Below are 19,277 nucleotides of genomic sequence, written 5' to 3' on the forward strand. Positions count from 1 at the left end.
ATAAATATTTTTTATAATTTTGTGATAGTGCTGATTTTATTTTTAATTGAATATGAGTGGCTATCGAAAAAAAGCTTAGTGGTGCAGAATATCGTAAAATGGAGAGGAATCTACAAAAAGAGAGAGTTTACTAAAAAACGACACCAAAAATATCTAATTTTATGACAAGCTCAAAAAAATCTTCTAATGACCAACAACCGACCTATTCATATTATGTTGTAGGTAATTGTCATAATTATAAATAACTTTTTTTCGATATAACGTTTTAATTTTATTAATAAATTAATTGATATAAGTTGTTTAAAATTATATTTTTATTGGTGGAATTAGAAGATACTTCGGCCCAAGATAGCGAAGAAGCACAGACTCTTTTCCGTTACAAGATACAAAAAGGATCAAATTTCTCTTCATCACAACAGAAGAAATCCAGTCAACAACTGATATTTTACGATTTAAAAATGATCCATAATTAAAGAATTTGAATAAAGAAACACGGTATTATATAACTGTGAACGGTATACCACGAAATGATAACGCGAATTTAAAAAATTCAAAAAACTTTTATAATGGTATAAAAAGACATAGTTCCAAAGTTAATTTCAAGGTACATTGAAAAATGGAGAGATTCAACGCCGTGAGTGGTGATTCAGAAACTAAAGGTTCCGTATTTTGTATTCCATGCTTATTATTTGGTAAAAGCGCTGAAACAAACGCTTTTACTGGTGAAGGATTTCGTGACTGGAAAAACTCAAAAGCACGCATCGAAGGTCGTGTAAATTATTAATATGACAAAACGCTAGTTAGTTATTTCAAAGCTCGAACAGTAATTCACGGGCGTGTTGATCAACGTCTAATAAAAAAGCTCGATGAGGAAATTACGTACTGGGTTTTTTTTTATACCAAGTCATTGCAATAAATCACTAGCAATAAAACGATTGCTATTTCGTGGAAATTCAGAACGAATCGGAGATCTTCATAATGGATGTTTTTTACAGCTTCTTGCTGAATTTGATCCACTTTTATTTGAACCTTTAAAATTACGCGCACTTTGGTAGTGGAAATAATCGTATTTATCTAAAAAAGTCTACAACGAAATAATTTAATTGATGCAGAATGAAGTACATATAGCAACAAATCTCTAGTAAGGTGCAATATGCTAAGTATTTTGGTATAATGATAGATTCTACACCTGATATTGCACTTTTTTTCCTTATAAGCAGACGAGTATACAGCCCACTTGATGGTGAGTGGTTACTGGAGCCCATAGAAATCTACAACGTAAATGCGCCACCCACCTTGAGATATAAGTTCTAAAGTCTCAGTATAGTTACAACGGCTGTCCCACCCTTCAAACTGAAACGCATTACTGCTTCACGGCAAAAATAGGCAGGGCGGTGGTACCTACCCGTGCGGACTCACAAGAGGTCCTACTACCAGTAATTACGCAAATCATAATGTTGCGGTTTTGATTTTTATTACACGATGTTAATCCGTCACCGTGGAAGTCAATCGTGAACATTTGTGAAGTACGTATTTCATTAGAAAAATAGGTACCCGCCTGCGAGATTCGAACACCGGTGCATCGCTGGTTACGAATGCACCGGACGTCTTATCCTTTAGGCCACGACGACTTCCAGAAGTATCCATCTTTCTTGTCTAAGCTGAATAAAAAAACAACTGAAAGTCGATAATCGAATGTTGCACATTTTTTAAAAGAAGAACCTCATAAGTACCATTTGAAAAAAAGTTTCACTCAAAAATCTCAAACCACGAAGGTTCTATGTCAATTAAAATTACCTATTACAATAAAACGGCAATTTCATACTTTTTAACCCCTATTATATGCAAAGTATTAACTATTACATTCACAGAGTCTTTGTAATGTTTACCCGACTGTGGATATTGTTTTACGTATATTTTTAAGTATTTCGGTTACAAATTGTTGAGGAGAAAGACATTTTTCTACTTTGAAAAGAGTAAAAACCTATTTACATGCGTATGAGTCAAGATAGACTTAATACAATTTCATTAGTGTCTATTGCAGTTCAACTAGTCCATGAAATTGGTTATGATTGATTGATTGATATTTTTGCGCGAACTAAATCCAGGAAAAAGAAATTTTTAAATTGATTAATATTAAAAAATATATCTATTTATTTGTGTAAGGTTTACAACTTATTTATCCGTAATATTTATTACTTATAATTAAAAATTATATTATTTTAAGGTAATAAAGTTATTTTAAATAATATTGGATCAAAATTAATAAAACTTAATCTAACATTAAGGGCGACGCGACAAACAGCGCCTAAGGCAGCCTCAAGTCCATCACTGTATATTGGGATAAGGTTGAAGTTTTAATAGCATTAGAATAATCGCTATCTGAGCTTCCACTAGTACTAAACATAAGAATAGGAATTAAAATGAGAAAGAAAGATAGAAAACGAATGGCTATTACCACTACAGAAGGATGGTATTTCAAATAATCATATAATTATAGATATAGGCAATGCCGCAGTCCAAACTACTATCAAATAAATAATGTTTAACATATTATTACGCGTCACAACTAATTATTTACTCAAAGATATACATGCTTGCTCAAATCAAAGCTCGTGACAATGGCAAACAATGCTCTAGAAAATGTTGTCTTAAACGCAAGCCGTAAGGTTTAAAATTATCTTGGGACCGTTTGTATAGGTTCTCAGAGGTATATAGGAGCACTGATTTTCTACAAAATTTCATTGCCCGTTTGGCAGTGATGGCGAAAAGTGAAATTCCATTTGATTATCTTTGGCTCACTCAAAAAAATGGTCGACGAGAAGAAATTTGCTAAGATGTTGCGGAGAGAACCGGGAAGACTTAGTGTTTCCGCTAAGAGTAAGTTCTTTAACATATTCGGTAATTTTTCACACTAAGGCTGCGTTTATAAATAACAAGCGCAAGGCAAATTGAAATAAAGGCAAAAGACACAGCTATGTGCATCAGAATGAATGTACAAACATTTACAAATTTCGACCTCGAATCCCTTTGAAATAGCGTCACTTACGATGTAAGTCTATGAGCACTAGTAACCACATTAAGATGAGACGGGCGTTGACTTGGCCTTTTTTTCCCCCACCTATGCTGACAGATAGCCTTGATAGGCTATATCAGCGTTACCCTAGCGTGTAAGTAGGCTCTTGGGGCTCAAACCAGGAAGTGTTTCTAACACTGTCCCTAGCAAGAGCACTGAGAAGATCCGGCAAGAAAAATCAGTGGGCTGTGCCTATGGGTTAGTTTACTCGCCGAACCCTTCGTCGCAAATGACGGGTTCGACGAGAAAGTTTCGCCTCAGTATAATGTTAGCCCTGTACTCACTTACAAGTTTTTTAGCCAAACTGCAGAGTTTTCGGCTGGCACTGGCCACGCTCATGGATGTCAGCAATGCAGCAGAGTAGAGCCAACAGATGTAGTAACACACCTACTTCACGGCAGAAACAGGCGGGGTAGTGGTTCCTACCCATGCGGACTCATAAGAAGTCCTACCACCAGTAATTACGCAAATTGTAATTTTGCGGGTTTGATTTTTATTACACGATGTTATTCCTTGACCGTGGAAGTCAATCGTGAACATTTGTTGAGTACGTATTTCATTAGAAAAATTGGTACCCACCTGCGGGATTCGAACACCGTTGCATCACTCGGTACAAATGCACCGGACGTCTTATCCTTTAGGCCACGACGACTTCAAATTATTATTTATTTATTAGGCACACAATACACATCACAAGCTAATAAGATACATGAAAACACAAGTAAAAAGAAACAAAATCTGGCCTGCAACATAAGCCATGTGCCCACGGCTGCGTAACCAGATGGACGGTGAGCTCGTCCATTCATCTAAGCAATAAAGAAAAATACATTAAATAGTTTTCGTATGTATTTATCAGTAATATGGCGTAACTATTCAATTACTGACAACGACAGTATTGAAATCTTGAAAAATAAAGTTCAAGCTACTGAATTTGTGAAGCTATTTTTTAAATTGTAAATATTCGCTTTTAATCGACTGAGCCGGCCAACTACATCGTAAGTTTAGATATGTTAGCTATGTACTAGGAAAACTCCAATTATGAACGCATTGAACCTAATTTTAGAAATTCCCTAATAAACAAAATAATGTAGATTCATTGTTTAACTTGAAGTAATGTTTGAATATTCGTAACGTCATAGACATAATATGCTAAATCCGCAGCATATCATGTTGTGAAATAGATGTACCTACATAAACATATATCTTATTTAATAAGCACGCAAAGATTTTTCCAACACGGAAACTGTGAGGGGAAACAGATGAGGGACCCAAACAAACATTGTAACCCGATTACAAACTTCAACCTATACAAATAAAAACTGGGTCAACAGAGGAGTTAAGAAAAATACTGCCCTTTAGTAAATATTTTCGAGGTTTGACTGTTGGTGTGGTTTATGTTAATTCGATAATTAAATGAAGATTGAAAACAAACAAAAATCAGTGGCTTATTGGTGTAGACAGACAGGTGAGCTCACCTCTCTGCTAATTTAAACAAACTGTAACACTAGCAATGCTATGAACACAGCGACGTTACGGCCTATCGTTAGGGCTCTTTAAATCTTGTTTGATAAAGAACGGCTTAAAGCGTTCGGACATGTACATCGGAGTAACTCATTCTCCTTTTTTAATTGGTCATATGAGTGAACGCACTCACGACCCACTTAATAAAGTAGTTAACAGAGCCAATGGACATCCTAACGTACAGCCATCCGACATAAGTGCACCTCATCTCGATTAATCATCTCAAACTTACTATTCGGTGTATTCATATTTCAATGTGGATAGCACCATGTATGCTGTAGATGTCCATGCAAAAGCTTCACGCATTTAAGCGAAAAACAAAAGCTTCAAAACGTACGTCCTGATGTTTCTCGTAATTACGGAAATTAAATAATATGCGGATTGCATTCACGCTACGTTGTGTTATACGTTGTAAAAGTTATTAGTGAACACGAGCTAGTTACTCGTGTATTTACTCGTGTGTAAGCTCGTACGGTATAACTTTGAAATTATTAAAAGCGACAAGGGAATTTAGACAAAGCTGCGATGAGCAAGCTTACGCGTATTTGACAAGACAAAAAAATCTCCAATGCTACCAAGATGAGGCTAGTCCAGACCTTGGTCTTCTCGATTTTTCTCTACGGTGCAGAGTTGTGGACGATTCGAGTAACAAAGCGAAACGAAATATAAGCGTTCCAGCCGTGGTGTTGGCGAAGAATACTCCGCATACCGTGGACCCCCAGGGGAACAAACCAATCTGTTCTCGAGCAACTTCGCGTAGAAACGAAACTGTCTACGATTTGCTACCAAAGGGTTCTTGGTTATTTTGGTCACATACTCGGCTGCCACCAGACGACCTCAAAAATTGGCTGTGGTGAGCAAGGTAGAAGGGAAAAGACCCGCCGGCCGGCCACCAAACCGTTGGTCAAATCAGGTGATCACGCTGACCGGACTCTCCGCTGCGACCGCCGTGGGAGAAGCCGAAAACTGAACAAAATGAAAGCTCCAAAGAAGTACAAAGAGCCACGAAAGCCATTTAGGAACACAGCCTTCAGCAATGAAGTACGCGACTAAGATGAAGAAAAAGGGAATTTGAACCCTGGTTTTGGCATTAGACGGGCAGGGCAATCGATACACTGGATCATTCGAGATATTCATTATTTAAAGTTTAACCCTATTATTATTTAACTATTATTATTAACCTTTACAAACCTGTGTTTTCACCGCACTTGGTTGCTTCTTTTTAGTTATGGAATTATTGAATTAATCTTCTGCTCAGTCGTTCCCTCGTTGTTGAAGATCGGGACTCTTCTGTGGTCTTCTCACTGTTTCTCTTCATCTATTTCTATATTTTGCCACGTTTCGTTGACCGGCATTTATTAAATGCTGAGTTACCTGGTCAGACCACTAATGCTTGATATTGTAATTATAGAGGCTAGAAACTATTGAAGTACCTAGTCAGGTCATAAATTCTGTCATATGTTTAATGTAAAATAATTGAAACAAGTTTATTCATTATGTAACCATTCATATACCAAAATGAACTTAACAAAACATAGATTCTTATGACACTAAAGTTTATTCAAAATGACCTCCGTGATTTTGAATACAGGCCTTCAATCTGCGTGGCCAGTCGTCTATCGCAGCACGAACGAGGTCCATCTCAATATCGGCGGCTGCCTTAATCAAGGATGTCTTGAGTGACTCCAAATTGGGATGAGGCTTTGAGCACGCCTTTTCCTCCAAGTGTTGCCATATCTTGTAATCTAACGGATTCAAATCTGGACTGGAGGAGGGCCAGTCTTCGTGCCGGATGAAGTCGATTTCACGCGCCGCCAACCAGTCTTGTGTGCTCTTCGCTCTATGAGCTGGCGCCGAATCTTGTTGGAATACCCAGTGCCTATTGTTGAACATGGTATGAGAAACAGGTTCCACAAGGTTCGTCAGGACTGTATTTTGATACACAACTGCATTCGTTTTTACACCTTTCTCACAAAAATGTACCTCTGTTAAGCCCCAATAAGAAACTCCCAACCATACCATGAGCGAGGATGGAAAATGACCTCGTTGGACACGCGGAATACGGTTGCTCGCTTCTTCACTACTGTGTGCGTACACCTTATCATTTTGTTTGTTGTAGTTCTCTTCTACGGTAAAATTTTTTTCATCCGAAAAAAGAATTTCCCGATATTTTTTTCCCGCGTACCGCTTCAACAAAGCGCGGCATCTCTTCAGTCTCAGATCCATTAGACGAGCATTCAAACGATGTTCTGTTTTCCTTCGATATGCCCGAAGCCCTAAGTCTTCATTTAACACCCTTTTCACCGTGGTTCTGCTTAACCCCATCTGAAGGCCCAACAGTTTCTGCTTACATTTGGGATTTCTTTGAATTCGCGCCTTCACAGCTTTTATCACTGCTGGAGTCCTAACAGACCGAGAGCGACCACTTCTTGACCTGTCATCTACACTAGAGTCTTCATTGTATCGTTTGATGGTACGATAAACGAATCTTTTGGTTATATTCAAATTTTTCAGTATGTTAAAAATTCGAATTGGCGCGTAACCGCAACGATGCAACGCAATAACTGCAACACGGTCTTCTTTAAGCGTCCACTCCATATTTAAAAATGAGTAAAATTCTAAAAGTATACATTTTTATTTTCATGAACAATTCGAAATTCGAATTCAATAAACTTTTTTGTGGCCAGCATTCTAAAAGAAAAGTTTTTACTGTGTGACAATACTTATGACCTGACTTGGTAGATACAAATATTTGCAGATGCCGATACCACACACGGCTTGTAAGCCGGACTCGACTGATCGAAAATGCTAAACAGCGCACACAGCTCACTCAGTTGTTTTTTTATTTTTTAATCATGATGTTGGTTTTTTATTAGGTGAAGAGCTCAAATTCCAGAGGATGCTAAGTGGTTACCGGAACTGTACTAGAGTCGTCCAATTTTTTATAAAAAAAAATCTTGCCTATTACTTTCAACATATCCGAAAGGCATAAATAAAAGTATTATTATTCAATTACGCACAGTCTATTACTGGTGGTAGGGCCTCTTGTGATTCCGCACTGGTGAGTATCACCACCACGCCTATTTCTGCCATGAAGCAGTACTTAATGCGTTTCGGTTTGAAGGGCGTGGCAGCCGTTGAATTGAATTGAAAGAATGTCTAAGATTATTGTTTTTTCTTTTAGTTCATTATATAAAGATACTCATAAACGGTCATGAAACTTTTCAATTAACAAAAACTAACACAGCGATATTTATTTCATCCCTTCTTTAGTGTTGCCTAAGCGTTAGCCTCTCTCTAAAGGAGGCTATGGAATGGTATTGAAATCCTTAGATACACCGACATAATTGTCTCTAGATACTGAAGATATTACTGTGGAGCTACCAACGCATTCCTATCAAATGGAAAAGTTTGGGCTTAAAAATACGTCACGTTTCAATGCAGCATACACTAACAGGGTCGCAATCAGCGCAATTTCACTTCTGTAACGATGCAAACATTAAATTTTTATTCCTTCCCAGAATTCGGCTTCGGCATTCGTCATGTACAGATGATATGCATGTCTTTCTGCATGATAGCTTTGTACATGGCACGCAGCAGTCTCGGAGTCGCGATTCTGGCCATGACCGATGTTTCTAGAAAGAATGATACTAACGTTGAGGTATGTTGTTTTTAATAACGAGCTTGTACGAACAGAAAATCACACTGCATAAGGTTAATGCTTACGAGTTGCATTCGAGGAAATCCATAGAAAAACTACGTAAAATACGTATTTATCGTGCGCATAACGTTTATCCAACATTTTGAAGCTTATAGTTTCTTGATATTTTGCATTTTTTGCATTTTCGAGTGAAGGTCAAAAGCATTTATTTAAATTAAAAGTCAATGTGAAATCTTCCTGGCATTCTATTATAGAAATTAAGCAGTCGATCTCAGGTCTTACGACATGTAGATGGTTTTTTTTATATATATATTTCTTTTTTTTATTGCTTAGATGGGTGGCCGAGCTCATAGCCCACCTGGTGTTAAGTGGTTACTGGAGCCCATAGACATCTACAACGTAAATGCGCCACCCGCCTTGAGATATAAGTTCTAAAGTCTCAAGTATAGTTACAACGGCTGCCCCACCCTTCAAACCGAAACGCATTACTGCTTCACGCTTATTATTTATTATTATTACCGGTGTAGGCAGACAAGTATACGGCCCACCTGAAGGTGAGTGGTTACCATCGATCCTGGACATCAGCAATGCCAGGGGCCGAGCCAAGCCGCCACCTACCGCTAGCCTACGTTTTATTTTAATAAGCCATTAAAATAATATAGCATCTTTGACATTCTCGATCATGCTTCCAATATTTTTTTGTTTTATGGAACCCTCAAAATTAAAAGATGTACCCTGAATTCAACAAGTAGATTTGAATGGAAAATTTCATATAAAAGTAAATATTCAAACAGTGACTGTTTATGCTTGTCACACATACTTTATCAGTGGATCAAATGTACTATCATTATAAATCATTTTTCGTATCATTTGTTTGTATTATTTAGTAGTGTTATTAGAATTTAACTTAAAATTATTTAGCAGTTAAACTTTATCTTATCATTAATTACGTTTTTGGTCACACTGTTTATTAAAGATAAAGTTTGAGATGCATTTTCCATCGCTAAGCTAATCTTTCCTCTTATGCTAACAAAAAGTATGAGGGAACAAACTGCGTCGATATAGAATCAACAAGCATATCGACGCTTGAAAGGCAAACGTGACTAAGCGACAATAACTGCTTTATACATAAATGACAGGCAATAACCATATTCGATGCGCAAAAAAAATATATTTCTAGGTCTATTAAAATAATTTCAATCCTACAGCTAGTTTCGTTAAAATAGATATTTTTTCAGGTATTTCAACTTTAAATTAGTCTACTGTAAAGCTCACGTATTGTCGCTTAGTCACGTTTGCCTTTCAAGCGTCGATATAAAAAAATATCCATACACATCGGTCAATGAAACATAAAAAAAATATTATAGGTTTTTATAGACGTTTGATGAGTTCGCGGTCTACCTGGTGTTATATGGTTAACGAAGTCCATTTTCTGACAATGTTAATGCCACCTACCTACCTTGAGGCTTGAGGTCTATGTCTCAAATGTAAATTAACTATGCAGGACATCATTATTGTTGGTTTGATTTTTATTACACGATGCTATTCTTTCACGATCGAAGTCGATGGTAAAGTCGCGGTAGGTATATTCCAATTAAGAGAATATGCAGTGCCTAGCGCTCTCTGAGTATTATACCGACGTACTGCGAAGACCAACCGCCATTTACTAGCCGTAAGGCGTATTGCGAATTGGATTACCTAGGCTAATTACTAGACTTTAGTGGTTAATATTTCTTGACTAATGCACCATAGATTCACTTCCATATTTGCTTACCTATATACATTTGACATATTATTTATTCATATTTCGTGAGGTTTTTTTTTTTTTGCTTAGATGGGTGGACTAGCTCACAGCCCACCTGGTGTTAAGTGGTTACTGGAGCCCCTAGACATCTATGACCTAAATACGCCACCCACCTTGAGATATAAGTTCTAAGGTCTCGAGTATAGTGACAACGGCTGCCCCACCCTTCAAACCGAAACGTATTACTGCTTCACGGTAGAAATAGGCAGGAAGGTGGTACCTACCCGTGCGGACTCACAAGGGGTCCTACCACCAGTAATTATACAAATTAAAATTTTGCGGGTTTCATTTTTATTACACGATGTTATTCGTTCACCGTGGAAGTCAGTCGCGAACATTTGTTGAGTACCTATTTCATTTCTTTAACAAGATAAAATCCTACTATTGACTTTTTTACTTAAGATAATATTTGATCAGTAAAAATAATAACAATTTTGGTGTTATATAAATTAATAGCCAATTTACGAGGAATTTTTCCACCGAACAGGTTTACAACTGGGACAAGAAGACTCAAGGTCTAATATTGTCATCGTTCTTCTGGGGCTACATGACTATGCAGATACCAGCTGGACTCCTCGCAAAGAAGTATGGAGGAAAACCAATACTGCTGGTCGCATTGTTAGCAAATGGGTCACTTTGCGTGCTGTTGCCCACGCTCGCAAGTTTGGTAAGTATAAAGAAAAATATAAACTGCTGCTACTTTTCATTCTAATTTTCATACTACTTATCTTCCTGAATTTATAACCCATATTTACACTATCTTCAGTTGTTTCTAGCAAAGGTGGTTTCTCTGGTTATCCTATTACTGTTGTGTTTGTTTTAGTCGGGAAGAAATTGCTAATTCTAATGCGGTTGTTTCATCTCTATCGATTAACACGTTCACTGCCATGTCACCGGTGCCCTACGCGGCGCGGTGAAGTCACTGTGTCGATTTCTCTCTTCGTTCTTCTTATTAAAGCGCCGGAATATCTAGCAGACTCTCGGAAAGAAGAATCTAAAGATACTGACATTGAATCTATTTCTAAGAGACCTAAAAGACCAAAACATACATTAACAAACAAAAGAGGGCAAAGTTAGGCAATCCAAGCGCTTAGTAACAAAAATCGACATGATTACTTGAGTGCGCCGTGTAGGGCACCGGTGACCTACATGGCAGTCAAAGGGTTAAAACGTATAATTCCTAATGTAAGGTAACAAGCACTTCATGTTAATAGATTGGCTACGTGCACTTCATTGTATCTGTCATCCAAAAAGCTGTAGGTATCTATAAAGACGAGTTTTATTGTATCACGTTTTTTTCCTACCTAATCTGATAGCCTTGAGAGGCTTATCAGCGTTACCGAACGAGTAGGTGAGCTCACGGGGCTCAAACCTGGCGAAGTTGTTAACACTGGCTCTAGCATAAGCAGTGCTTCGCAGAATCTACTACCGCATCGGAAAGGCGAACCACTGAGAAGATCCGGCGAGAAACTCAGTGGGCTGTGTCCGTGGATTAGCTTACTTACCGAGCCCTTGCGGGTTCGACGAGAACGATGACCGGTTCTATCACAGATGTCGTTGATAACCACTTAGCATTAGTGGACCAACTCGTCTGTTTATCTCAGAAATTAATTTTAAACGAATAATTCGAGGCAAGTCCTTAGTGTAACACCCGCTTTCATTTTCAGGGAGGTTGGCCGATGATATGCCTCTGTCGAGTACTCATGGGCTTAACGCAAGCTTGCCTCTTTCCAGCCAGTCACACGCTCCTGGGAAGATGGTTACCAGCAAACGAACGTACTACCCTGGCTGGCGTTGTATACGGAGGTATTTAAATTATTTTGTTGGTACTAACAAAAAAGTGACTGACTTAAAAACTAACTGCTTGGAATAAAATATCGTCGAGTAGCTTATTTTATAACAAAACGTGTTAGTACAGTTAGAGTCGATTAAAAACTGGAGCTTAAGTATAATTTTGAGGAAAATGGCGCTATCCCTATGTAGTGAAATGTTGGCACGCAAACGTGCACAGTTTTAGGACCCAGACCCTATTGACCTTGTACCTCAAATGTCATTTCCCATTTACCACACAAAAAATATCTAAACTACTCAAAACACTAAGTAGTGGTTTTACAGTATTTTAAACAATTAATCATGCCTCGAATCTGTTTGTATACCCGAATAAGTTAAATATCTTATTTCAGGAGCACAAATGGGTACAATCATAGCCATGCCGGTATCAGGAGTTTTGGCAGAAACTGCAATGGGCTGGAAGTTAATCTTTTATGCTACGGGAGGATCTATGTTTGTCACTGCTGGACTCTGGTTCTGGTTTTCGGCCAGCTCTCCCGAAGAACATCCAATGATGTCTGAAGAAGAGAAATATTATATTGAAATGGGGTTGAATATGAGTACGGCCTTTCACAGGGTAATAATGACTTTTGTATACAGGTCTACGATTTTTATATACATTCAAATTATTGTATCTGTATAAAAATAATAAAACACTTGTAACGATATTTGTCGGCCAACAGCTAGAAGTTAACGGAAACTTAAATCAGTAGTAATGTTTTAAAAAAAACCACGTATGTAGTCTCAAGACATATTTGGTTTCGTCTGGCTCAATAGTGCAGTAATTAGCAGAGCTGACTATTGCGCTCGTAGCTTCGATTCCCACATCGGGCAAACATTCGTATGATGAATTTCGTATGACGTGTTGTTTGGTCTTTGTCTGGGTATTTAATGTCTATTTTTGTATTTAACGTATATAAGTATGTTTGTCAGTCTCTGGTACCCACAACATAGGGAATCCTTAGACGGGGCCGGTTGACCGAGCGGCTCTTCTCGGTTATTTTTTTTTATTAGTTATTTTTATTCATTAGTAGGAGGAGGAGTAGTATGAGATGTATGGAAATGGTAGTGCAAGGTAGAGGGGTAAGAGGTAGACCGAGAAAGACATAGACGGAGTGTCTGAATGACAATATGAGTGTTGAGATGACGGCTGATAGAAGAGAATGGAAGAGAAACATTTTCTGTGCTGACCCCACCTAGTGGGATAAGGTGGAGAAAAAGAAGAAGATTTTTACTTATTAGTTAAAGATATAATACATCTAAATATGCCTTTAAAAATCGTTCATAACATTATTTTTATTTTAGGGCAACCGCCCGACACCATGGAAAGAGATGCTTAAGACAGGGCCACTGTGGGCCATCACGGCCTCGCATATCGCCAACACCGTCGCTTTCGTGCTATTTTTCGTCGACTTGCCAACGTACTTGGAAATGGCCATGCAAATATCTCTGAAGAATGTAAGTAGTTTTTTTTTTTTTTAATTCGACTCTTAGCACTGCTTAATACAATTCTCTTGTCTTCTTTGTTGTAATACTGAAGTATAAGTTTTCGGTTGAAGATTTTAAGCTCAACTTGGTTTTTTTATGGAATGTTGGCGATTTTTCTGCTGCTTGGTAGATATTGTTATTTTGAACAGCACCAATATCGTCGACATAGAAAAAGAATTTGAAGTGATCGTGGCCTAAAAGATTAGATGTTCAGTACATTCGTATGTAGCGATGCACCGGTGCTCGAATCCCGCCAGCAAGTACCAATTTTTCAAATTAAATACGTAGTTGAAAATTTTTAATGTTCACGATTGACGTCCACGGTGAAGGAATAAAATCGTGTAGTAAAAATAAGTCAGGAACTATCTTTGAAAAATCTATACTTTCTATGAAACAAAGTTTCCATAAGGACAGTTAATGGTGCCTACCATAATAGTAGACGGGAGCAGTATGCCACGCTAGACCAACCTTGGAATGGTAATCTATAAGACTAGCCAGTCGTGTGATCAAGCGTTATGTACAAGATTTTGAAGATATAAATGATTTAGTATACTAGATCAACAGCATAATTATTCATTTCAGAGTGCTCTGCTATCAGCACTACCTTATTTCGGTATGTGGGTTGGCAGTATTGCCTCTTCAATTATTTGTGAGAAGATATACAACAGAGGTTTACTTTCCATCGGCGCCTGTAGGAAGATATTCAATTCTTTAGGTAAATATCTGGTTAAATGAAAAAGTACCTAATTTATTAATTGGAGTAATTTTACATTGCTCTGGATTAACTTAGAAAGGTAGGAAGTACCAAAAAACCAAAGACTAATACTATCAAAGACCGTAGACAGTGCAAAAGGCCCTATCCACTTTCGAACATGAGGTTAAAGTTTCAAGTATTGGTGTCCTTCCTTGGTGGTTTAAAGAAATTAAATGACACGATTATTTCACAGCATAAATAAACAGTATTTTGATTCTCATATGCACTCGGTAACTATAATGTATGGTACCCGTAAATACATCTGAATTTTATAGATGCCGTTACTGTAAATAGCAGTTAGGCAGTTACCAAGTATAATTTTATAAATTTTGTATTTGAATTTTGACTTCTGTTATTATTATATGACATAGTATACGCAAAGATTGCTATTAGTAAAAGGACTACCCATTTCGACATTTCCTTTTAGTTTAATTTATGAATATAGCTTATATCATAAATATCTTTTAATGTTTCAGGATTATTCGGGACGGGTGCGGGATTAATTGTCTTAGCTTTTATGGGGCCAGAACACAAGAATATAGCTATCGCAACTGTAGTTGCATTACTTACTATGTGTGGTTGCACTTCTGCCGGCTTCATGGTGAGTGTCTGATTTAAAAACCTTTAATAACGGCTTGACTTGGAAGCATCGAATTAGTTGTTCATATTCTATGAACTTTGGAGTTAATACGAATATTAAAAGTTTGAATCGTAAATCGTCTTCCTTGGTGCCAGCTACTTATTATATATTATACTAGCTGACCCGGCAGATTTTTTAGTGCCTCAATCGATAGATAAAAGACCTAAGCGTTTGTATAAAATAAACTTAAAACAAACAAAAGGAATCCGTCCGACGGGGGACACATCAAAGGAAAAACAAAATTGTTATTTTTATTTAATTCAGAGCATTTTCATATTTATCTACCTTTTAATCCTTCTTTGGACTTCTATAAATAATTCAAGATCAAAATTAGTCAAATCGGTCCAGCCGTTCTCGAGTTTTAGCGAGACTAACGAACAGCAATTCATTTTATATATATATATATATATATATAGATTTGATATCCGTGAATAAAACGATAGCATAACTGGTTCGAAAACAAAAAGACTTGCTTGTGAACTTACCAAGAGATTTCAAGATATTTTCAATTGCATTTAAGGGTAGTACTCGTACTCATTATAACAGAAGCTAATATCATACAGACAGGAGTTTAGTAGGCGGCGGAATGGCTTTTCTCCTGGCGTCTATAAGCGTCGATAACTATATTCCATCAGATAGGCTGCCTACAAATTAAGAATATTTAATGATAAAACTTACATGTCGTAAAACAATTAAATACACGATCCCAAAGTTAAATTTGCTAATGTTGCTTAAACTTGGTCAAATTCTTGTAGGTAAATCACTTGGACCTGTCTCCACACTTTGCCGGCGTGATGCTCTCTATAACCAACTTCGCCGGTAGTATCGGCAGTATACTAACGCCGGTTGGCACTAGTCTTATATTACGTAATGATTCGGTAAGTATCGGGTACTCCTTACTTCCTTAATGGGTTCTTTAACATACTTTCGTGGAGTATTTTTCTGGAAAATAAATAATAAATTTAATAGAAAAATATTTTAATCGACTCTAAATATAATATAAATATACCCGTATTTTTTATAAACTTTGATGCCAATAAAACATTTTCTGGCCTACAAATTGGAACCAATAACTGTTGTACAATAGCTCCCGCTATTTTATACTAAAATTTACTAGTAAAATGTTAAGTTATAAGTGCTATAAGTTATAAGTGTTGAGAATTGTAACTAACTATACTGAGACCTTAGAACTTATATCTCAAGGTGGGTGGCGCATTTACGTTGTAGAAGTCTATGGGCTCCAGTAACCAGTTAACGCTAGGTAAGCTGTAAGCTCGTCCACCCATCTAAGTAATAAAAAAAATATTATCGACCATAGATTTAGACAGAAGACTAAAAATATGTATATGATTATTTACAGTCGGACATCTCAAGTTGGCGCATCGTATTTCTAGCAACCTCGGCCATTTGCGTCACTGCCAACATCATTTACCTGATATTCGGCAGTGGCGAGAGGCAGCCCTGGGATCGTCCTGATTGGGGAAACAGAAATAAATCAGATGCAGGTAAATTTACAACACTTTACTTCACTCACTTTCCAGATATCATTGTTCGGTTAGTTTTTAGGAAGCTTGGTTATGAGTATAATAATGTGTTATGAATTGTTAGCATGACATGATGATTTAACAACTTTCTCACCTGTATCTCATATTGCTAAATCTGATTAAATCACATTTTGTAGTTTAAATACTTTTATTCACTTAAGTAATTTATCAAACTCTTTTTTAACGATATCATCTTTATATTTCCGCAGAAGAAATACGTCCGGTATTGACTATGAAACATTTAAATGTTGAAGAACAGGAGAAGACTGCAGAACCATAGCTTTAAAAAGAAAATAGCCTTAGATACTACATTAAATGTACCTTATATTCCGTTTTTTGTGTCATAAAAATATACGTTTAGTGCTACTAGGTACTATTAGTTTTATTTCTCTCTGGCAAAGAAATGTGAACGTATTACCGAAGATAGTAAATAATTGGCAGTTTTTGGCTTGTCAAGTTTTAAAGCTAACAAAAGGCAGACAAAGAGAATTGCTATAATGCCGCTTGTAGTATGGAAACAATTGAGACAGATGTTTTGGACTAAATTTAAATAGAATTTTAAATAAATATAAATCTGATACTTAATTTTAAAAAAGGGAATCGTCCTAGAACAGTCAGAAGTAGATTGGATCGAAGTGAGAATTTTACGATTGCCGGAAAATATAATTGTAAACATGATTTAATTTCTTGTCAGTGCCTTAACTTGTATGCTACGGAAAATCTTGGATCCACATTACTCTATTTAATAACAACGGTAACTAGTATGTTTGTTAATTTTAGAAAGCAATGAAATCATCAAAATTCCATTGAACGTAGCTCTGAGGCTATGACCCATTGAAACAATGTCAAAGCACAACTCTGACCACCGACCTGTCATCACCTGTCTTCTTTAGATACCAGACCGAGTCACGAGGGTCATGGTAGATTACCATCGTTGCACATCAAATCAAACTAGATTCGCGCTCTGGCATAGCCGTCGCCGTAACCGATCGTAATCTTCACGACATGAATTAGAACCGATACCTAACTATAAGAGGCGAACTAACCCTTAGACACAACACTCTCAGTTTTTCGCCAGATCTTTTCAGTGGGTCGCGATTCCGGTCCGGTGGTAGTTTCAGCAAAGCACTGCTTTTGGTAGGGATAGGGTTAGCCAGTCCTCCCAGATTGATTCCGTGAGGTCGCCTACGCGTCCGGTGAAGCTAGCATAATAAATAAATAAATAAAAACTCTTCTAGGTTACTGGCAATGGGTAGGCAAAAATAAAATAATTATCAATGCTCGTAACACTACGCAACACTCACACTATGGCCCTATTTAAACCTTTATTCTCATCTTCCAACACAACATGGTCTTAGCATTAACTTTAAGTTCACCTTCGTTGATTGTCCAAGATTTTAACTTTAAGTTCATGTGAAAAGGAAGTGTCGTCTTGTGAACCACGCTTTTATAATGATCTTAAAGCGCCTTAGAGACGAGCAACATCAATCTTGACCTTAAGCAAAGATAATTTATGTAGGTATTGAAGCTACCAAAGAGTGGAATCTATATTCTATTAGATTATTTTAATCAAATTATCACAGATGTCGCTACTTATTATTTTAAAAATATTTTTACACGTTAAAAACATAAGAAATACAACATAGATATACACATAAATTAGTTATAGATAAACAACTCAAGCACTCACTAAAAATGTTAGCCACTAGATGGCTTCGCTTCGATTAGTTTCTCTTGCTCCTGTAGATGGCAGTAACATATTACCTATCCTATATTTTATTTATAATGTAGGGTTTTGTAAATTTTCAGATACCACAAATCGATAAATTTTAATCAATTTGTCTATAACAAATTAAGACTTGTATGATTTTTTTTTAACTTCTGTATTTAGTTATACAATAATTAACCTAACTAACTTTATCAACGTTAAGTTTAGGGGCATCCGCTACAAGATGTCGCTAGTTTCCATGCAAAACTGTTTGGTTGTTAGAGTAAACTTAGAGTATCCCAGTTTCAGCGCCCTGGTTACAACTGAAGAGGTGTTCTACGGCGGTTAGCATCGTGTGACCGGACCAATGGAGAGTTACCCCTAGGGTAAACATTCTCTGTCTTGTCAAGTACTGCCATTTTCTCTTTTAATAAGGCTAGGTTTTTATTTCCAAAAGTATGTACCCCCGTACATAATTTTTGACATTAAAAAAAATATTTGTATACTTAAGAAACATAAATGATAAGCTTTAAGGAAGAAATCACTATGAAATTGTTATCAAAACACAGTAAGTAAAATTTCAAAACATATAATAAAAAACTGAAATTCAAATTCAAAATAATTTGAATACAGATTTTCTATATTAAATTAGCGCAATTGCGCCTCTCTTAATTATCAAATTGCTCCCTAATGGGGTGTGGAACGTTTGGATACTCCGGTTTAGTCTCTGCCGGCATACAATCTAATCTTTTCAATAAGTGAAATCAAATAAATAGCTCATTTCTAGTGGCATCCTTAAGTTTTAATAATGAAATACCTAATCTGGACTTACAAATGAATGAAAGCGCTTACCACGAGAACCATAATTTTAGTACAAACTTAAGTATTATCACCTTGTTTGGTACTTAAGATACTCGTATACATATTGTTATGTTACTACAATAACCCGTTGCTGTAAGCTATCTAAGTTATCTCATTAATTAATGTGTCCCAACCACAATAACTTAAATAAGTGTTTTTATCTATTTTCACTACTATTTTGTAACTTTGAGGGAATAAATTCTAACTATTAAAGGGACCCAAGTGCCGACAGGTAGCCATTTTTTTATAGCTTAGATCTGTAGACGAGCTCTCAGCCCACCTGGTGTCAAGTGGTTATGGAGCCCATTGACATCTACAACGTAAATGCACGGTTGAAATATAAGTTCTAAGATCTCAGTATAGTTACAACGGCTGCCCCACCCTTCAAAC

At 36.8% G+C, this 19,277-nt stretch overlaps 1 protein-coding gene across 1 annotated transcript; it reads left to right on the forward strand.

Annotated features, from left to right (window-relative positions):
* The first annotated feature begins 2,731 nt into the window (after positions 1 to 2,731).
* LOC114244967 (putative inorganic phosphate cotransporter) lies at positions 2,732 to 16,691 on the forward strand. Its single transcript, XM_089728967.1, has 11 exons — positions 2,732 to 2,880; positions 8,119 to 8,258; positions 10,550 to 10,729; positions 11,730 to 11,868; positions 12,246 to 12,469; positions 13,198 to 13,350; positions 13,963 to 14,095; positions 14,611 to 14,735; positions 15,530 to 15,652; positions 16,135 to 16,279; positions 16,528 to 16,691. Exons 1-11 carry the CDS (start codon positions 2,811 to 2,813, stop codon positions 16,596 to 16,598), a joined length of 1,503 nt encoding a protein of 500 aa, XP_089585093.1. The 5' UTR covers positions 2,732 to 2,810; the 3' UTR covers positions 16,599 to 16,691.
* Positions 16,692 to 19,277: the final 2,586 nt, after the last annotated feature.

Source organism: Bombyx mandarina, chromosome 08, assembly GCF_030267445.1.
Source record: "Bombyx mandarina strain Sakado chromosome 08, ASM3026744v2".
In the NCBI taxonomy this organism is placed as follows: Eukaryota; Metazoa; Arthropoda; class Insecta; order Lepidoptera; family Bombycidae; genus Bombyx; species Bombyx mandarina.